The sequence below is a fragment of the Mustela lutreola genome, chromosome 2 (assembly GCF_030435805.1).
Source record: "Mustela lutreola isolate mMusLut2 chromosome 2, mMusLut2.pri, whole genome shotgun sequence".
Taxonomy (NCBI): Eukaryota; Metazoa; Chordata; class Mammalia; order Carnivora; family Mustelidae; genus Mustela; species Mustela lutreola.
The window spans coordinates 26,162,805-26,182,413 of NC_081291.1; the positions used below are offsets into that span (position 1 = coordinate 26,162,805).

At 37.9% G+C, this 19,609-nt stretch overlaps 1 protein-coding gene across 4 annotated transcripts in view; it reads right to left on the minus strand.

Annotated features, from left to right (window-relative positions):
* Positions 1-19,609, minus strand: part of DNAH12 (dynein axonemal heavy chain 12) — a 221,501-nt gene that overhangs the window by 74,434 nt on the left and 127,458 nt on the right. For 3 of the 4 annotated variants that reach the window (XM_059161254.1, XM_059161257.1, XM_059161258.1), the window contains 6 exons: positions 14,178-14,339; positions 9,106-9,300; positions 5,836-5,969; positions 3,676-3,838; positions 2,721-2,801; positions 1,994-2,170 (listed from right to left, as the gene is read on the minus strand). In XM_059161254.1, the coding sequence (XP_059017237.1) occupies positions 1,994-2,170; positions 2,721-2,801; positions 3,676-3,838; positions 5,836-5,969; positions 9,106-9,300; positions 14,178-14,339 (912 nt within the window). Of the gene's footprint in view, positions 1-1,989; positions 2,171-2,720; positions 2,802-3,675; positions 3,839-5,835; positions 5,970-9,105; positions 9,301-14,177; positions 14,340-19,609 lie in introns of all 4 variants that reach the window. The other variant, XM_059161256.1, reaches the window with a different exon arrangement.

Sequence of the window (19,609 nt, forward strand, 5' to 3'; positions counted from 1 at the left end):
AGAGGTAGACCCTTATTTATTTACAAAAGGTTTTATTTATTTACTTGACAGAGAGTGCACAAGCAGAGGGAGCATCAGGCAGAGGAAGGGGAAAGCAGGCTCCCCACTTATCAGGGAGCCCAATGTGGGACTCAATCCCAGGACCCCAGAATTATGAAGGCAGAAGCCTAACCAACTGACACACCCAGGTATCCTGACCCTAATTTAAACTTATTTCCTAAAAAGGTATGTATTGTTATGACAGATGCAACAGATTCACTTACTTATGATCCACTCCAATATCCTTCTGACATCCTTTGCAATTGTTGGAAAGCTAACAACTATGTTATTTTATTTCCTCACAAATTAGAGTTGTGGGTGGTCATTGGGTTCCACCACCAGATCACTTGAATGATACGAGAACTGTGACTGAATAAATGGGGACATGCGGGGTGGTGAGGCATCTCCTTTGCTGATATAGATTACAGTGAAGGTGTTGCGGCTCTGTGGGATGGCTCTGCAGGCTTCTGACTCAGAGGATCATTCCTCTGGGAGACTATTTCCAGTTTGGCTCTGTGAGTCATTCCTGGCAGCTCAGCCTAGGATCTATTTCTTCAGCTCTTCCAATAATTGTGTAATCCATTTACAAAATATCCTAAAGATTCCTCGTCTGCTTATATTAAATAGAACCAATTCTCTTCTCTGCAACTGAAGTCTACCTCATATAATATAGTATCTGATACCAGGAAGGGTATAAGCAACAGACTCTCAATGAGAGGGGAACCTGTTATCAATGATCTGAACTTTTAAGGTTTGAAGGCATCAAGAATCCCATGATTTTCAGAGGAAGCGATGCTGAAAGTCCATAGTCCACAGTGATAGTTACTTAAATTAATGCTCATGGTCTTCTAGAATGGAGTGCCTATTAAAGACAAGGCTTTGCCAGAATAAGGGGCTGCTGTGATAAACATCTAAAGAGAGAAAGAAGAAAGACCACCTGGTACGATGTGGCTTTTAAATGTGCCAGAGAGCAGAAAGGAAGAAAAAAATAAGCCCAGAGTTTTAAATTCCTGGTTCACAGCACAATGAAAGCATTAGACATTTATATAAATGCCTTAAAATAATATATCTTAAAACTACAAGGCTGATATAACTGACAATCAGAAGAATTTATCCTGTGAGATGCTGAATTACCCATAGGTTGAGCTCACAATCTTGTCAGGAATCTTACACAGGAATTAGTAAAATGAGGAAAGGAAAGTAGAATGAAGAATGGAGTCTAAGGGACGCCTGGGTGGCTCAGTTGGTTAAGCAGCTGCCTTCGGCTCAGGTCATGATCCCAGCGTCCTGGGATTGAGTCCCACATCGGGCTCCTTGCTCGGCAGGGAGCCTGCTTCTCCTTCTGCTTCTGCCTGCCATTCTGTCTGCCTGTGCTCGCCCTCTCTCCCTCTCTCTCTGACAAATAAATAAAATCTTAAAAAAAAAAAAAAAAAGGAGTCTGAGCATCCTGAATGGCCTTCTACACTGGCTTTCTAAGTCAGCAGAAGCTGTCTCGCTGTCTCCCCTGCTCTGTTTGGTGAGGTTGTTCTGGTCTTGCTTAAAGACTAGAATAGGTCATACCCAATGCAGTGTAATGCAGACAGTTGCCACCCACAGCTGTATTGGGAAAGCTCTTCCAGTTTTTCCATATAGACACCTCCAGGAAGCTGCAGGAAGGTAGCTAGCTCTACACTCTATTTAACATCTGCCTCCTGGTCCATGTACGGGACTGCTTTGGCCTCTTGGGGACTGTTTATTCCCTTCTCACTGAAATATCCTGGATGAAAATTATAAATAACACGAACAGCCAAAATATAAGATAGTGACATATTAGAGATGAAGAGTGAAGAGGCAAGTTTTGTTTGACTGGAAAAACGATGTAACACCCCCTGGTGGAACAGAACCATACCTAAAGAACCAAGGATCCGTGCAGAGTTTGTCGATGAAACCCAAGGTAGCAAATTCAAACACTTGCCTTGAGTGTATCCAGGGCAGACAGTGCTGCTTCCAAAGCTGGAATTGCCTCGGCTAGGTCACTCTCACACTCATTTTTCAGAGCTTGGGCTTCTTCAGCCTTGCCACTGGCTATTTCTTCATCTAATTTCACAAACTTTCTTTTTGCTTCCACTTGTGCAGACTCTATCTCAATAACCTAAACAGAGAGGAAAAAATAAAACAATTCCTCAAACATCCTACTGTTTTCTCTATCCTAGAGACCAGAGTATGTTTGGAAATTAGGGAATTCAACACATCATGTTGAAGAGCAGGAGGGCCCAGGATAAAATGTGGAGAAATGCAAATACATGTGACCTAACTGGATAATGAGTTTCCCACTTCCCTCCAAAATTAACACAACTGGGGTGCCTGGATGGTTCAGTTGCTTGGGCATCCGACTCTTGATTTTGGCTCAGATCATGGTTGCGGGGTCATGAGATGGAGACCTGTATCGGGCTCTGTGTTGAGCACAGAGTCTACTTGGGACTCTCTCTCTTTCTCTACTATAAATAAATAAATGAATGAATTCTTAAAAAAAAAATATCAACACAAATCACACAGGACTCAGTGAGATAGCCGGTAAGCAGAAAAGGGTTAGGTTCCTAAGATCTAGTAGTGGCAAAAAATTAAGGAATATTTTCAAGGCTAATATTACATATTTTAATTGCCTTCTGACATCAGTTTAAAAAAAACTCAAGATACTCTACCTGCATCATATGTGCATTTTCAATTTTAGCTTCCTCCAATTTGGGCTGTAATTGGACAAGCTCCATTTTCATTTCTCCAACCTAAATAGATAGTTTGCCATTAAGTTTTCATAGCAACAAGAGCTTTAGAAGCGAAACACAGAAAATCGCAACTTAAAGGTATCATAAGGCATCAGGTCCAGAAAACCTTAACTTTTCCTTCCAGTTCTTTATATGATAAATAAAACCATGAGGGCATGGGCAGTTTTCTTCACAAAAGACTTCATTGTCCTTGAGTATATGACAGAGCAGTAAGAGGATGCAGTTGTCCCTGAAGAAGTGCAGCTAGAAAGAAGGTGGCAGCTTGGGGAGTCACTATTATACTCTGGGCATGGTATACAATGCATACGGATTACCCAAACCTTGTTGCTTCTATTGAACTAATGCTAATAAGTATCACTATCACTTGACTCATTAAAAATATAATCTTACATTTAGCCAGCTATTATAATAGTAATAAAAAAGGCAACCCAGACTTATTGTATTCTCCCCAAATGTCAAAAACTTAAGAATAGGGGCTCCTGGGTGGCTCAGTTGGTTGAGCAACCAACTCTTGATCTCAGCTCAGGTCTTGATTTCACAGTTGTGAGTTCAAGCCACATTGGGCTCCACACTGGGTATGGAGCCTACTATAAAAAACAAAACAAAAAACTGAAGAATAAAACAAAATGTATCTGAGTCTGTGTGGAAACTCAGTGGATTTCTCTAAAACTCATGTTACTCATCTGTAAAATGAGAATCATTAAAGTGTCTACCTCATGGAGTGGTTAAGAGGAATAATTGAAGGAGTGTGTGTGAAGCACATAACACAGTGCCCTGTACATAGTATATTCTTGATAAATTATAACTCTTGCTATTTATGATTTCCTATATTTCCTGTGATACGTTACCATTTTGAGCAGCTCATCAAATTTACCTGAGACTCAGCAAAAGCTAATTTGTCAAGCCCATTCACGTATTGTTGTTTTGCTTCCATGACAGCTTGTCGCCTCTTAGTCAAAAGCTGTCGAAATGAGGCAATAAGTTCAAGATAAGAAGTAGCCGTAACATAGTTATGTCGTCCTAGCTCCTGCAAGAACCTAAGACAGACAACATATCTTACTCTAAGTAAAGAGTTGCACAAAGTAAGAGGTATATTCAACATAGCATCAACAACAAACCTAGAAGAATAAAGGTTAATTTTCTTCAGAAGCTGCTGTGTACTTGAACTCTGTAACATTCTGAGAATTCTACACATAACCACATCCTAATATCGTGTCTCCAAAATATCAAATAGGAGTGATGTGTTAAAAAAAAAACTAATCTCCAGAGATGGGTATCAAAGGTGAACAACAGCAAGAAAGATACAGATCTTTTTACATGTTTCATAAACTAGGAGGATCTAACGCTAGAAAGGGACCCAAGATACTGTGAACGCTAGTGAGGTATAGTAGGAAGGAGGGGCATTGCAGATAGGATAGTGGGGATGAGTCAGCATTCTCTGCACAGAGTGTGTCACACTGGTTGAATGGGGTATGACCAGAAGTGTAAGATTACCACATATACACATGGAGACAACAGAAGCAATGTTTCTCATGGTAAGTACACAAAGTGGGTAGAGCCCACTGTGAGTGCAACCATCAAAGCCAACAATGTTACCAAGCTGTATGATTCTGGATAGGCAGTATACCATAAGCACTTGGGTTTATGTACTTTTGAAATGAGGATTTCAGAGATGAACAGAGGTAAAACAGATACTTTTGAGTTATCCACAGCCAGCTCCATTTTTCTGAAAACTTCCATCCAGTGCCCCACCAGCAGTGTTTGTCTATGAAACCTGCCATCTTAACCATGGCTGATTAGCCCGGGGTTGGGCACTGGACACAAATGAGGCTGATCACCTTTTGGTATAAATTTGGTAAAGGGAGCTGGAAAGAGCCCGTCAGTCGGCCTAGAGCTGAAATTGCAAGAAGTAAACCTGAGAATTGAGAGGCAGACTGTTTTCTCCATATGCAATGGGAAGGAGAAAACTCAGTCTGCTAAATACCATATGATCTCATTTATACATGGAACCTAAAAAAAAAAAAAAATTATTTCATAGAAATAGAGCACAAATTGGAGGTTCCAGAGGCAGGGGGTGTTGGGGGTGAGTGGGTGAATGTGATCAAAAGGTACCAACTTCCAATTTTAAGGTGAGTAAGTTCTGGGAATGTAAACTACAGCATGGTGACAATAGTAAACAATAGTGTATTGTGTATTTGAAACTTGCTAAGAGAGTAGATCTTAAAAGTTCTCATCACAAGCAGACAAACCATAAGAGACTCTTAATCTCGCAGAACAAACTGAGGGTTGCTGGGGGGAGAGGGGTCGGGAAAAGGTGGTGGGGTTATGGACACTGGGGGGGATGTGTGCTATAGTGAGTTCTGTGAAGTGTGTAAACCTGGTGATTCACAGACCTGTACCCCTGGGGCTAAAAAAATATTATATGTTTAGAAAAAAATTTAAAAATTAATTTTAAAAAAGTTCTCATTACAAGAAGAAAAATGAGGCAATAGTAACTAAACTTACTGTAGTAATCATTTCACATTATGTATATATACAAAATCATTATGCTATACACCTTAAATTTATATAATGCTATATATCAATTATATCTCAAAACTAGAAAAAAATCAAGATAAGAAAGGAAGGAAGGAAGGGAGAACAGGCAGTCTGAAAGAGAAAGAAGATGCCCAGAAAGAAACAGGGATGAGAAACAGAGGAAAATATTTCTGGGTTTAGGATGAGAAACAGAGGAAAATATTTCTGGGTTTAGGATGAGAAACAGAGGAAAATATTTCTGGGTTTAGGATAATCTTTCTCTTAGGCTTGTGAGACATCCCTGAATCTTTATCATAAATTCTTCCTTTTTCTTAAACCTAGATTAAATAATTTTCCATTACTTGCAATCCAAGGTCCTCCCTAATTAAATGATCAGAAATATTTAGAAGACATAGAAATCCTATTGAAATTTTGAGATTTCAGAAAAAGAGACATGTTAACAAGAGACATGTTAAAATACAAGGCGCTTTGCATTTTAAAATTTAGTAATATTAACCTTTCTGAGAGATCCATAATGGTAGTGTGAAAGTATTTGCAGATTGGAACTATCTCTCGCCTTTCAACCTCAGTAAGCTCCAGTGTTTCTAAGAATTTCACAGCTACGAGTTCAAGGGCATCTTCAGGCCATGGCTAAAAATAAGAAAAAGAAAAACTTAGGAAATTTAAGATGGGTGGTTTCACTCTAACCATATAAATGTCTTCCTGCGAGAGAAGACCTTGGGGTTGAAAAAATTAAAACCTTAATAGGGAACATAGAATTGGGTGGGCTGAGATCACAGGTAAATCTGTGAAAGGGCTAACAAATATTTTTAGACTAAAATTAAAGATAACACAATATAAAGGAAGCATCAGTGATATTTTACATATCAAGGATATACCACACTGCTTTCCTAATCTCATCCGCTTGGATATCCAGTAGATGCCCCATATTTAGTATGACAGCGGCAGAAGTTAGTTGCACACCTAATACCTATCAGCCCTTTTCCCTTAGAACTCCAATTTTATTCTAGATAGCAATATGCCCAGATAAAAGACCACATTTCCTAGATTCCCTTGCAATTCACAGGCGATAAAGGCACATAGGCAGCTATTGGGTGGGGACCTCCAGGAAGGCTCTTTACAGGGTTACAAAGAGCTGTGTGTGCCTTTTTGCCCTGTGTATTATTCTACTTCTTGCCTGGAACTCAGATCTGAGAGTTGGAGCTCCAACAGCCATTTTAGACCATAAGGAGAATTTGAGGGGGCCAATCACATGTTAAGGATAGCAAAGAAGAATGAACTTGAGGTTATGATGACTTTGTTAAGCCACAAAATCCCAGTGTATTTATCTGCAGAATTTTTCTATGAGAGAAAAATACTTTATATGTTTAGTTTAGGTTTCTGTTTTTTAAGGTTTATTTAATTATAAATAATTAATTAAATTTTTAATTATTTATTTGAGAGAGAGAACACACAGTGAGAGGGGAGAGAGAGTGTGTGTCTTAAGCATGCTCTGCGCTGAGTGCAGAAACCAACATAGGCCTCAGTCTCAGGACCCCGAGATCATGACCTGAGCCAAAACCAAGAGTCGGACCCTCAAGAGACTGCACCATCCGCATGCCCCTAGTTTGGGTTTGTTACTAGCATCTATCATAATTCCTAACTGTTATAGCATCCAGACTGAACTTTTTTAGTTTCTTCTCCCAAAATTTGCTTCTCCTCCAGTCCTGGAAATGGTTCTTCTGCTTTTCCTGGAATATGCCAACTGTGCTGCTGCCTCTGGCCCTTGGGACTTGTTATTCCCTCTGACTAGAACCCTCCTCACCTAGACCCACATGTGATTCTCCTTCACATCTCTGCTCAAAGGCCAACTTACTAGGAGGGTCTTTCTAGAATACTCATTCTAAAACACTATTCCCTCTCTTATTTCCTTGTCCTGAGTTTCCTTCTTAGCACTTACTAATACATGACATAAAAAGAAAAATTTACAGTTGGACAGGCCACTTAATGGATATAGTATTAAGATATGGTTTTCATAAATCAAAATTGTTTCACACAGCTTTTATTCTTGTGTAAACACTAAAATGTCCTCTAGCTGAAACATTTGTGCAGTCCTATTTTGTGTGAAAATAGTTTTTCACACAATTGGTAAATAGGTAAAAGAGAATAAAACAAATAAATGCCAGAAATTTATTTTTTAAGGAAATTGGGGGCATCTGGGTGGCTCAGTTGATTAAGAATCTGCCTTCAGCGCAGGTTATGATTCCCATGGGACTGAGCCCTGAGTCAGACTCCCTGCTCAGCAGGAAGTCTGCTTCCCCCCTCTCCTTCCACCCCCAAACCCACCCCCCCCCAGCTTGTGTTCTCTCTCTCTCTTCCGCTCTCTCTCCCTCTCAAATAAATAGATAAAATCTTAAAAAAAAAAAAAAAAAAAAAGAGAAAGAAATTAGGGGCATCTGGGTAGCTCCGTCAGTTAAGTGTCCAATTCTTGGTTTGGGCTCAGGTCATGATCTCACAGTCATGAGATCAAGCCCCCACATCAGGCTCTGTGTTCAGGGTAGAGTATTTTTCAGATTCTGTCTCTCCCTTCCCAACCCCGCTTGCACACTCGCTCGCTCTCTAAAATAAAATCTTAAAAAAAAGAGGTATAAAATAAGTCTATAATCTACAGTCCACATTGTATTGAATATAAAACAATTAAATAGAAGGTACCATGAAATACTATTCTCAAGAGTATAATTACTACTACTTCATAGTCTTACCAGGCAGTGGCAATTCGCCTTATGATTAAGAGTAGTGGGAGCCTTCATCATTTGCTGTTAGTATGACTGAAATGATCACCCAGCTGGTATTCCTCTCTTTTTTTTTGCCCTATTCCAAACCGTCCACCATATAGCCTCCAAGGGTTTGGATTTTTTTTCCTTTGAAATATGTTAGCTAAATATATGTTAATGCTCCCAAGGTGTCTTCGGTATAAAACCAAATTCACAGGCACATTTACAAACTACCTTAGAACTCAGCACCCACCCAAAGCTCGGGCTTAACTCCTGCTATCCTCATTGCCAGTCAGCTATGCCAAATTATTTGCAGTTACAGAAATGAGCCATGCCCTCTCTCCCGCTCTACCTTTGCACATACTATGCCCTTATGATGGTTAGTTTTATGTGTCAATTTTACTATGGGCTATGGGGTGCCCATATATTTGGTCAAACACTATGCTGGAGGTTTCTATGAGGTGTGCTTCCTGGGTCTCCAGCTTGTTGGCTGCAGACCTTCAAACTTGTTAGCCTCCATAATCATGTGAGCCAATTACTTATAAGAAATATACATATAGATATAACTATTGATATGGACAGATATAGATCTACATATGTGTATTTTTATACATATATACATGTAGGTTTATACATACTTTTATGTTTAACACATTCTCTTAGTTCTTAATATATTCCTTCTCTCTGTAACTAATTTATTTTCATACTTCAGAGATTCACTGTCCTAATAAGTATAACTTCTGCACACCAAGATTATAGCTCTTTTATATAATTGTGGCTGCTCATTTGCCAGCTGCCTTTTCTATCTTCCAGTCCAGAATGTGAGATCCTTCTGGGGATCCTGTAGGCTTATCAGTCCCTGATGCCAAGCACTATGTCTATCATTAGAGTAAGTGATCAAGAAACATGTGCTGAATGGATATTAACAGAGCTGGAGTAAGATTTCAGAAAATTCTAAAAGATTTAGTTGCCACTGCCCCTCACCTGCCCACCACTGCCCCCAAATTACAAACCTGGAACCAGTCAATGGTACAGCAATTGATGAGGGATGGGAACTGTCTCAAGCGATTTCTAAAGGCGTCTCCGATGGGGCTAAAGGCCACTACCACATGAAGATTTTCTTTGCAGCGATTTACAAAGAAAGCAAACAAGGCCAAGGGACTGAGTTCATCATGTTTATTGCCAGCCTGAGCTATAGGACGAACACCCTAGGGAATAACAGAAAATAAAAACTTTATAAATGAAAATGGACAAGTTGATAATGGGATTAGTAGATAGTGGAATATTAAGAATTTTTATTATAAATAAGTACCTTATAAATACCCTTAATTTTTTTATATTAGTAGAATTTCTTTGATACAGTTTGTACTTAGAAGACTTCTTCCAACCCCATAATTTTATAATTTGAAAAGAAATATCTGCTAAGAATTTAACTTATAAAGATACCCACTAAAAAGTTCACCATGAAAGAAATTAAAAAGAAAAAAAAGTTCACCATGATAGATATATAGAACCATAATTCAACATTGCTTATAAGTGGAAAAACAACCAAAACATCCATTTAAAAAAAATTACAAAACATCCAAATGCTGTGATTTTGTGTAACCATTAAAGGAGGTGCCTCAATGTATGTGGTAGGGCAAGATCAGCAAGATAAAATGAGAACAAACTGCAACAGTGTGTATAATATGATCCTCTTGGTTAAATTAAAAAATATTTAGGCACATGTGTAAGTACATACACACATTTTTATGAAGGCAATCACAGAAACTATTTATAATGGTTACTTTTGGTGAGATGGACTTAAAAGGACAGTATGAGAGGGAAGCTGTCACTTTTTATTCTAGACATATTTCTTGCTTTATATCATTCTTTTTAAAAATTTTGGACATTTTTATACTGTTTGCATTCACTCACTTTATTCTTACAACATTCGTATATTTTACTTTTATTTTTTAAAAATATTTTATTTATTTATTTGACAGAGAGAGAGAGAGAGATCACAAGTAGCTAGAGAGTCAGGCAGAGAGGGAGGGGGTAAGCAGGCTTCCAGCTGAGCCGAGAGCCCCATGTGAGGCTAGATCCCAGGACCCCGAGACCATGACCTGAGCTGAAGGCAGAGCCTTAACCCACTGACCCACCCAGGTGCCCCAACATTCGTGTATTTAAAAAATGTTAATACAGTTGCCTGGTAATGAGATTACGGGGGCACTTCTAATTTTCTTTGTTCATCTTTATATGAGAGATACATTTACTTGAGCTTGAGCATCATGGCTCTGCAACCAAACTACTGAATTCAAATCCCAGCTTGCAGCTTACTACCGATACGACCTTGGGGCGAGTTATTTAAACTCTCTGTAACTTAATTGCCTCATCTGTAAAATGGGGAAAGAGTACCTACAGCAGAGGGTAGTTGACGGATCGAATGAGTTATTATGTGTGAACAGTTGAGTAGTTCTTGTAGCATAGGTAAGGAGCTATTAGTTTTTATATGCCACCTTTCTCCTTGTTCAGAGCACAAAAGATTTCTGAGTCATTAACTATCTTATAAATAGATTTTAATAAGTTTTTTTTGATAGCAGGTATCTGTAGACATATATATTATATACACACACACAATGTTATAGCTACTACAATGAATTGGTTTCTAAAAGAATTCTCTATTTTAGATAATGTTCTGCTTTATGGGCTAGCTATATCCAAGGAAAATTATAAATGGACTCTGTATATGCATTCTAACAGTAATTCCCAAATTACGATTATTATGATCAGTGTCAGTCTATGATGTTATGTTCACATGGTCTATCTGCACTAACTCTGAGTTTACCCTGGGACATGCAAATAGAGAAACGTGGTGTCTGGTTGGAGCCATAAGAATAAAAGTTCCAGAAAGAGCAAGGATGGTAATATAAGGATGGTGGTTATTTATATAATAAGGGTTAATGCTTCTAAGTAAATAAGCTTTCTGTGAGAGTGTAATATCCACACAGACTCGCACATATATTTTGGAAGCAGGCCTGATTCGGGGGAGTAAGAAAATGAGTTGTTACTGAAAAAATAATTAGACAAACTGAGTGAAACTTCACAGCAGTCAAGGCGAAGCAGAGTTGGAAACACACAAAAACCTGCATTCATGGATGGAACTAGAGTGTATCATGCTTAGCGAAATAAGTCAAGCAGAGAAAGACAACTATCATATGATCTCCCTGATATGAGGAAGTGGTGATGCAACATGGGGGCTTAAGTGGGTACGAGAATAAATGAAAGATGATGGGATTGGGAGGGAGACAAACCATAAGTGACTCTTAATCTCACAAAACAAACTGAGGGTTGCTGGGGGGAGGGGGTTTGGGAGAAGGGGGTGGGATTATGGACATTGGGGAGGGTATGTGCTTTGGTGAGTGCTGTGAAGTGTGTAAACCTGGTGATTCACAGACCTGTACCCCTGGGGATAAAAATAAATGTTTATTAAAAAAAAAAAAAAAAGCTGATGAGGTACCATCCTGGCTAACTGAATATAATAAAAAAATAAAAAAATAACCCAAATTGCAAAAAAAAAAAAAAAAGGTTTAGACTGGAGCACCTGGGTGGCTCAGTGGGTTAAAGCCTCTGCCTTTGGATCAGGTCATGATCCCAGGATCCTGGATTGAGCCCCCCAATTGGGCTCCTTGCTCAGCAGGGAGCCTGTTTCCACCTCTCTCTGCCTGCCTCTCTGCCTACTTGTGATCTCTGTCAAATAAATAAATAAAAATCTTTAAAAAAAAATAAAAAGGTTTAGACAGCTTTATTTATAACTACTCAAACTTGGAAGCAACCAAGATGTCCCCCAATAGGTGAATGGATAAACTGTGATACTTTCATTCACTGGGATATCATTCAGAGGTAAAAATAAATGAGCTATCAAGCCATAAAAATATATGGAAGAACCTTAAATTCATATTGTTAACTGAAAGAAGACAATCCCCCAAAACTACATACTATATGGTTCCAAGTATGTAACATTCTGGAAAAGCTAAAATTATGGAGACAGTAAAAACAGCAGAGATTGCTGGGAGTTCAGGGGAGGAAGAGAGGCATAAATAGATGGGACTCATGGCATTTTTATGTTAGGGAAACCATTCTGTATGATACTTAATGGTGAATACACATTAGCACTCACTTGTCCAAAAGTCATAGAATGTACAACACAAAGAGTGAACCCTAATGTAAGCTGAAGAATAATGAATTATGTCAAATATAAATGAGTATTTTTAAAAAATATTTTATTTATCTGACAGAGAGAAATCACAGCTAGGCAGAGAGGCAGGCAGAGAGAGAGGAGGAAGCAGGCTCTCTGCGGAGCAGAGAGCCAGATGTGGGGCTCCATCTCAGGACCCTGGGATCATGACCTGAGCCAAAGGCAGAGGCTTTAACCCACTGAGCCACCCAGGTGCCCCTAAATGAGTATTTTTAAAGGAACAGAAAATATCACTGAAAGTGATAAATAAGAAGTCACTGTTTTATTGAGAAAGACATAGAAATAATTTAATTCCTTAAGGAAGGCAAATAGAACAGTGGAAAATGTAGGCTAGAAATGGAGGTCTGAAGCTAGAACTCTATTGCTGATATCAGAGACATGTGTTGAGTTTGTAAGAGATGCGCTCTAAGCAGTGCCAAGTCCAAGTTATAGAGGCCAGTTTTCCGGAGTGAGTAGGTTTATACTGAGATCTTTGTCAGAGGGATGAAATAAGCAAAGTCCAGAACACAATCTCCAAAGTGGGATGTGCAGGGTAGTGCAGAATGTAGGAAGAAAACAAACAGAAATTCTTTCATATTATTTCTTCTATTTTAAAAAATCAGCATAAAGCAGAGAAACAGATGCATTTCAGTACTCCTGAGTTTTTACTATGGCTATTTTCTTGTGGATATATTAATCTGGTATTCCTAGACTGGGGTGGAATGTGAAAGAAAGAAGTTCTTAAGGTCACTGTTGGGTCAGACCATAAGAAAATACTGAAGCAATGGAAGTTCTGTGGCAAAGTGACAAGATGAAAAGATAAGTATCTAAAGTGAGCAGGAAAGCTTGGCAAAGCTGAAGAAATCCTACTCCCCATGGAGGACTATTTCTTGGATGGGAGATTAGTGGATGAATTTATCCTACAAATTAGGAGAATCACCATTTTTCAGCAGCCTTGGACACATCCTTGACATCACTCAGATAAAAGAGAGAACTCGGATCTTTTCTTTATTCCTTTTCTCCTTTCCCACCCCAGGCCACAAACTAGTAATGTCTCATTTATTTAGGGCATTCCAAGTACATGACACTTTGTAAGAACTTCATTTCATTTGATCCTCAGGCCTCACAACACCCTATATAGGAGGAACTATTTTGTGTATATATATTAGTTCCATTCCATATAAGAGTAAAGCAGGTGTTTGAACTATTCTACTACAGATGCTATCAGTGGAAAAGATACAAAAAGAACATTCATTCTGAAATGAAACACCCAGATATGAATGATATATTCTATGGGTAATAGTAGTTATGGCAACTAGAAAGAGGCAAGTACTAGCAGAGATATTCTGTAGGAAGATATTAGAAATGGGGACTGAAGGACAATCTGAAGTAGTTGGCACTTCACAACTGTATTTTTTTTTTTTTTTGGTCAATTATGTTACAAAGCATGATTCTCAGATCTATCAGAATTGTTAGGACAAGGAGTTTTACTAAAGCTTTTTAAAAATTTGCTAACCAGTGGTAAACTATAACAGCTAATCAAGAGGTATCTCAAAACTATGTGTTTTCACATCACTGTAACCCTAAGATGTTATTTAAAATGTATAATCTCTCATAAAGCATGCTACATAAGATCAAACAGATGCAATTACCATCATTACGAAAAAAGGAATTATAAAAATGCTGTCTCATAACTATGGTAGAAGTGATATGAAGTTTACCAAGAAAAGATGTATTAAAATAATATACTTTTAAATTTTTAATTACCAAAATCCAATGTGCAAGCTATAATTGTCCTGAAGAGCAGAGAAAAAGTAACAAGATAAGAACATTTCTGTGTTGGGAACACCACTTCCTAAAAAACATTACCTCCATCACTTCCTGCTTTTCATCAACAGCAAAAATGTTAGGTACTTCTCCCGTATTGAGCACACTGTCAATATCTTCTAGAAAGGCTTCCTCTTTAATCTGAACGTCGGTGATTAGAAAGACCGTCTTCTGGCCCCTCATGCCCACGTTCCTTAATAGAACCTTAAAATAAAAATGCAATGGTAAGCAGAGTGTGGTGAACATGTGCTGTTCTTGCTTTCCTCGCCTTTCCCTTTTGGCAATGACATTTCAATTTTAGAGTGGTACCTCTCTCTACTTCTGGTGAGGTGATGGGGCATACCTATCATTCAGGGCCTCTACTTTTCCCACCTCCTGAGTGGGAGACCTAACTAGTCAGAGTTTCCCAAGCCCCCATACATAGTCATTGATTCAGAGGAGGGCATGATTTTAAGAGGGCTCCCTCACCCTCACAGTCTTACTTCAGGGACTGAGATGGACTTGGAAACAGAAAGAATCTCTGTCACTCTGAGATGAAGGACATAAAGTCTAATAATCTAGAATCTTAAATGCCAACTATGTTGCCTCATGGAGGAGTCTACTGGAGAAGGAACCAAATGGAGAAGAGCAGAGCCAGGAGACAGAGTAATTACTGAGGGGTTAATTTGAGTTCCTGAATTCAGACATGTCAAAACCCTATCTATCTACCTCTGGACCTTCTGTCATGTAAGCCAAGAACTTCATATTTTGCTTAAGTTAGTTTGGGTTGTATTTTGTTTTGTGTTGTGTGGTCAATTGCAACCAAAGATTCCCAATTAATATAAAGATATGGACTTGGAGGCATGGTGGAGGAGACTTGCTTAGGATGTTAGAACTGTTTGTTAAAATTCCAGAACTTGTAAGCAGATTTTTATACAGCATTAAACATGAAATTATATAAACTTATAATTAAATATATTATGTTAAAAAGGGTAACAAATCTCATCACTTCCTATTATACTTATCATTATCTATCTTATAGAAATTATTTAAATCTATTATATACAGTAAAATACCATATAATGGTGCTCAAACACATAACTCTTCCCAACTCTGTTTTCAGTGACATCCATATCAGGAGTTTGAATAATCCATGGTGGGAGTTTTTACACCAGAGAAATTGGCAAATGCTACTCGTCAAGAGGTTCTTGAGAGAGTAGGGTGTTAGACATTTGCCAGTATTCCACTAGGTATATTTCAAGTGAAAACACATTACTAATCTGAAAATGATTTTTTTTAAAGATTTTATTTATTTACTTGAGAGAGAGACAGTGAGAGAGAGCATGAACGAGGAGAAGGTCAGAGAGAGAAGCAGACTCCCCATGGAGCAAGGAGCCCGATGCGGGACTCGATCCCGGGACTCCAGGATCATGACCTGAGCCGAAGGCAGTCGTCCAACCAACTGAGCCACCCAGGCATCCCTGAAAATGATTTTTTTAAACTTTATTTTTTCAGTGTTCCAAGATTCATTGTTTATGCATCATACCCAGTGCTCCATGCAATACATGCCCTCCTTAATACCCACCACCAGGCTAAATGATTTTTAAAATAAACTGTCTCCATTTCTAAATTATATCTTTTAAGTATATCATATCATTTAAATAAATGCTGAATTTTAATATTATACAAAAACTGCTTTTCCCCATTAAAGCCAATAACATTTCTCCAAAATATAGGTTGTTGTGTTCCTAGAAATACTTTTCTATCACCAAAACAAGTTTTCAAAGAAGTATATCTAATCATGTCAGCTTTATTTTTACAGCTTTTAAAAAATTATTATATATATTTGGATATATCTGTGTGTGTATATATATATGTTGTATACAACATATATATACAAATATATATAATAATTTTTTAAAAGCTATAAAAATAAAGCTGACATGATCAGAAGAGAGGGGTTGGGGGATGGGTGAGCCTGGTGATGGGTATTAAGGAGGGCACAGACTGCATGGAACACTGGTGTTATACGCAAACAATGAATCATGGAACACTATATCAAAAACTAATGATGTACTATATGGTGACTAGCATAATATAAAAAATATTATTATATACAAATAAATAGAAAGATACAATAAAAGCAGATTTAATTTATTGGCATAAGCATTGTTATACTTAAAAATCATATTCAAACATACAATGTGTGAAACTATTTCCAAAAGAGGAAACATTTCCAAAGTATTAGTTATATGCCAAGAATCTTACATTTTATAATTTAATCATAATGACCTATGAACTAGGTGGTATTATCCAAATTTTACAAATAAAGTAACTAGGGAGTGACATTGGTCAGATAACAGACTGGAAAGCTCCAAGTCCTCATTGTCCTGGGCCTGCTTTCAGCATTCTGGCTTGTCAAGGGGCTGCCTGACAAACTGATTTTTGTCTCACCTGACTCAGGGTACTGACGGGAACAGAGCTTAGTTCTAATATGAGATTGGAGGCCACTGAAGACAGAGGCAACTGCCCTCCCACAATGGAGCACCAGTGACTCTGAAGTTCCACAGAAGGGTGCCAGGGGGACCAATAGGTGAGGGGAAGAGGAATACAGTAGAGACCAAAACCAAAAAAGATCATAAGAAGAAAGAGGAAATTAAGATAGCTAAAGTCACCTGTATTCATGCACAGCCCAAAAGAAGATTCAACCCCCCACAAGTTCTGAGAAGTCTCAGAACTTCTAGAACGGTGATTGGTGAAGGTTTCTCCCTGCATGAAGCCAGTCCATAAAGACTGGAGAGGTAGTAGTTCATCAAGTGCCCCAAACTTAGAAGATCACAAGATGTACAAGGAAACAGGGAAACCTGACCCAATCAAAAAAAAACAAAAAACAAAAAACAAAAAAACAAAATAAACCCCAAGAAAACTAAAACAACAACAAAAACAGATCTAAGAACTGCATAACAAATTAAAAATAACTTTTCAAGATGCTCAATAAAACAATGAATCTTGGAACACTACATCAAAAACTAATGATGTGTTATATGGTGACGAATATAACAGAGAAAAATTTTTTAAAAATTAAATTTAAAAAAGGTGCTCAATAAGCTAAAAATAGAATACAGATAGACAACTAAAGAAAATTAGGAAAATAATGCATTGTCAAAATAGGAATATTAATGGAAATGTGAACACCTAAAAAATAACTTAAGAGACTTATGGGATATCATTAAGTGGACTATTATACACATTATAGGAGTATCAAAGAAGAAAAGAGGGGGAAAGGTAGAGAGCTTAAAGAAATAATGTCCCAAAACTGAAATCTGAGGATAGAAATGAACAAATGAGGATAGAAATAGAAATTCAAGAAGCTCAGCAAACTCCAACTAGAATAAACCCTAACAGACTCACACACCAAGACATATTATAATCAAACTGCCGAAAGTCAAATATAAAGAGAGATCTTTGAAAGCAGCAATAGAAAAACAGTGCTTCACATACAAGGGAGCTTTCCTAAGATTATCAGCATACTTCTTAGCAGAAACCTTGTAAGCAAAAAGGGAGTGGGATAATATATTCAAACTACTGGAAGAAAATAAAACTGTCCACCAGGAATACTGTATCTGCAAAAAATGTCCTTCAAAAACAAAGAAAGTAAGAACTCCTCACAGAGAAGCTGAGGGAATTTATTACCACTAGATGTGCCCTTCAAAATATGCTGAAGGGAGTCCTTCAAGTTGAAATGAAAGGATGCTAGACAGCAGCACACAGCCGCATGAAAGTGTAAAGTTCTCCAGTAAATATATGGGCAAATACAGAATTCTATACTATTGTGATTTTAGTGTATAAATTCACTTTTAATTCTTATATAGAATCTAGAATCCAAAGCATAAAAACCTTTATAGACCCTGATGTTAATGGGTACACAATCTATAAAGATTGCTTTTGTGACATCAGTAACATAAAGGGGGGGCCAGATGTAAAGGAATAGTTTTTGTATGTGATTGCAATTATTATCAGCCTAAAATAGGTTGTTATTACTTTAAGATGTCTTACGTAATCACAATAGTAACTCTCCCCCACCAAAAAAATCTATAGAGTATACACGGGGCGCCTGGGTGGCTCAGTGGGTTAAGCCGCTGCCTTCGGCTCAGGTCATGATCTCAGGGTCCTGGGATCGAGTCCCACATCAGGCTCTCTGCTTGGGGGGGAGCCTGCTTCCCTTCCTCTTTCTCTCTGCCTGCCTCTCTGTCTACTTGTGATCTCTGTCTGTCAAATAAATAAATAAATAAATCTTAAAAAAAAAATCTATAGCGTATACACAAAAGAAAATGAAAAGGGAATCAAAGCATGTCACTACAATCGATCAACAAAACACAAAGGCAGGGAGTAGGAGAGGAAGTGAGGGACAAATTAACTGCAAACATACAGCAAACAGTTAACAAAATGCCAATAGTAAATCCTTTCCCATCAGGAATGACTTTAAATGCAAATGGATTAAACTCCCCATCAAAATACATAGTTTGGCTGAATGGATTTACAAGACAGGATCCAATGGTACGTGGCTTAGAAGAGACTCACTTTAGACGTAAGGATGGAGATGTTCCATGCAAACGGCACCTGAAGGAGAGCAGGGGACTATACTAATATCAGACAAAATCCTCAGTGAAAAACTGTCTTAAGCGACAAGAAATACTATATGATGGTAAAAGGATCAATTCTTCAGGAAGATGTAACAATCATAAAAATTTATGCACCGAACAGCTGAACTCCTAAATACATGAAACAAGCATTGACAAGAGTTGAAGGGAGAAATAGCAAAAGAATAGTGGGAGATTTCAATACTCTACTTTCAATTAGGGATAGAACAACCAGACAAAAGATCAATAAGGAAAGAGTATTTGCACAACACTATAGGTCAGTCGGACCTCACAGACATATAGAGAACACACCATCCAACAACAGAATACACATTCTTCCCTAGTGCACATAGGATATTCTCCAGGACAGATGATATATTAGGCCAATAAACAAGTCTTAATAAATTTAAGAAGATAGAAATCAAATCAAGCATCTTTTCTAACCATAGTGGAATGAAACTAAATCAACAACAGAAGGAATAGTTTTTGCATGTGATTGCAATTATTATCAGCCTAAAATAGGTAGTTATTATTTTAATAGGTTATTACTAAAATAGGTTGTTATTACTTTCCAGAAGGAAAACTGGAAACTACAAATTCACAGCAATTAAACAACACACTCTTAAACAACAGATCAAAGAAGAAATCACACAGGAAATTAGAAAATTTCTTGAAATAAATGAAAATGAAGACTCAACATATCAAAACTTATAAAATGCAATAAAAGGAGGTGCCTTGGTGCCTCAATTGGTTAAGTGTCTGCCTTCAGCTCAGGTCACGATCCCAGTGTCCTGGGATGAAAGAGTCTGCTTCTCCCTCTCCCTCTGCCTGCAGAGAACCCCGTGGTTGTTCTCT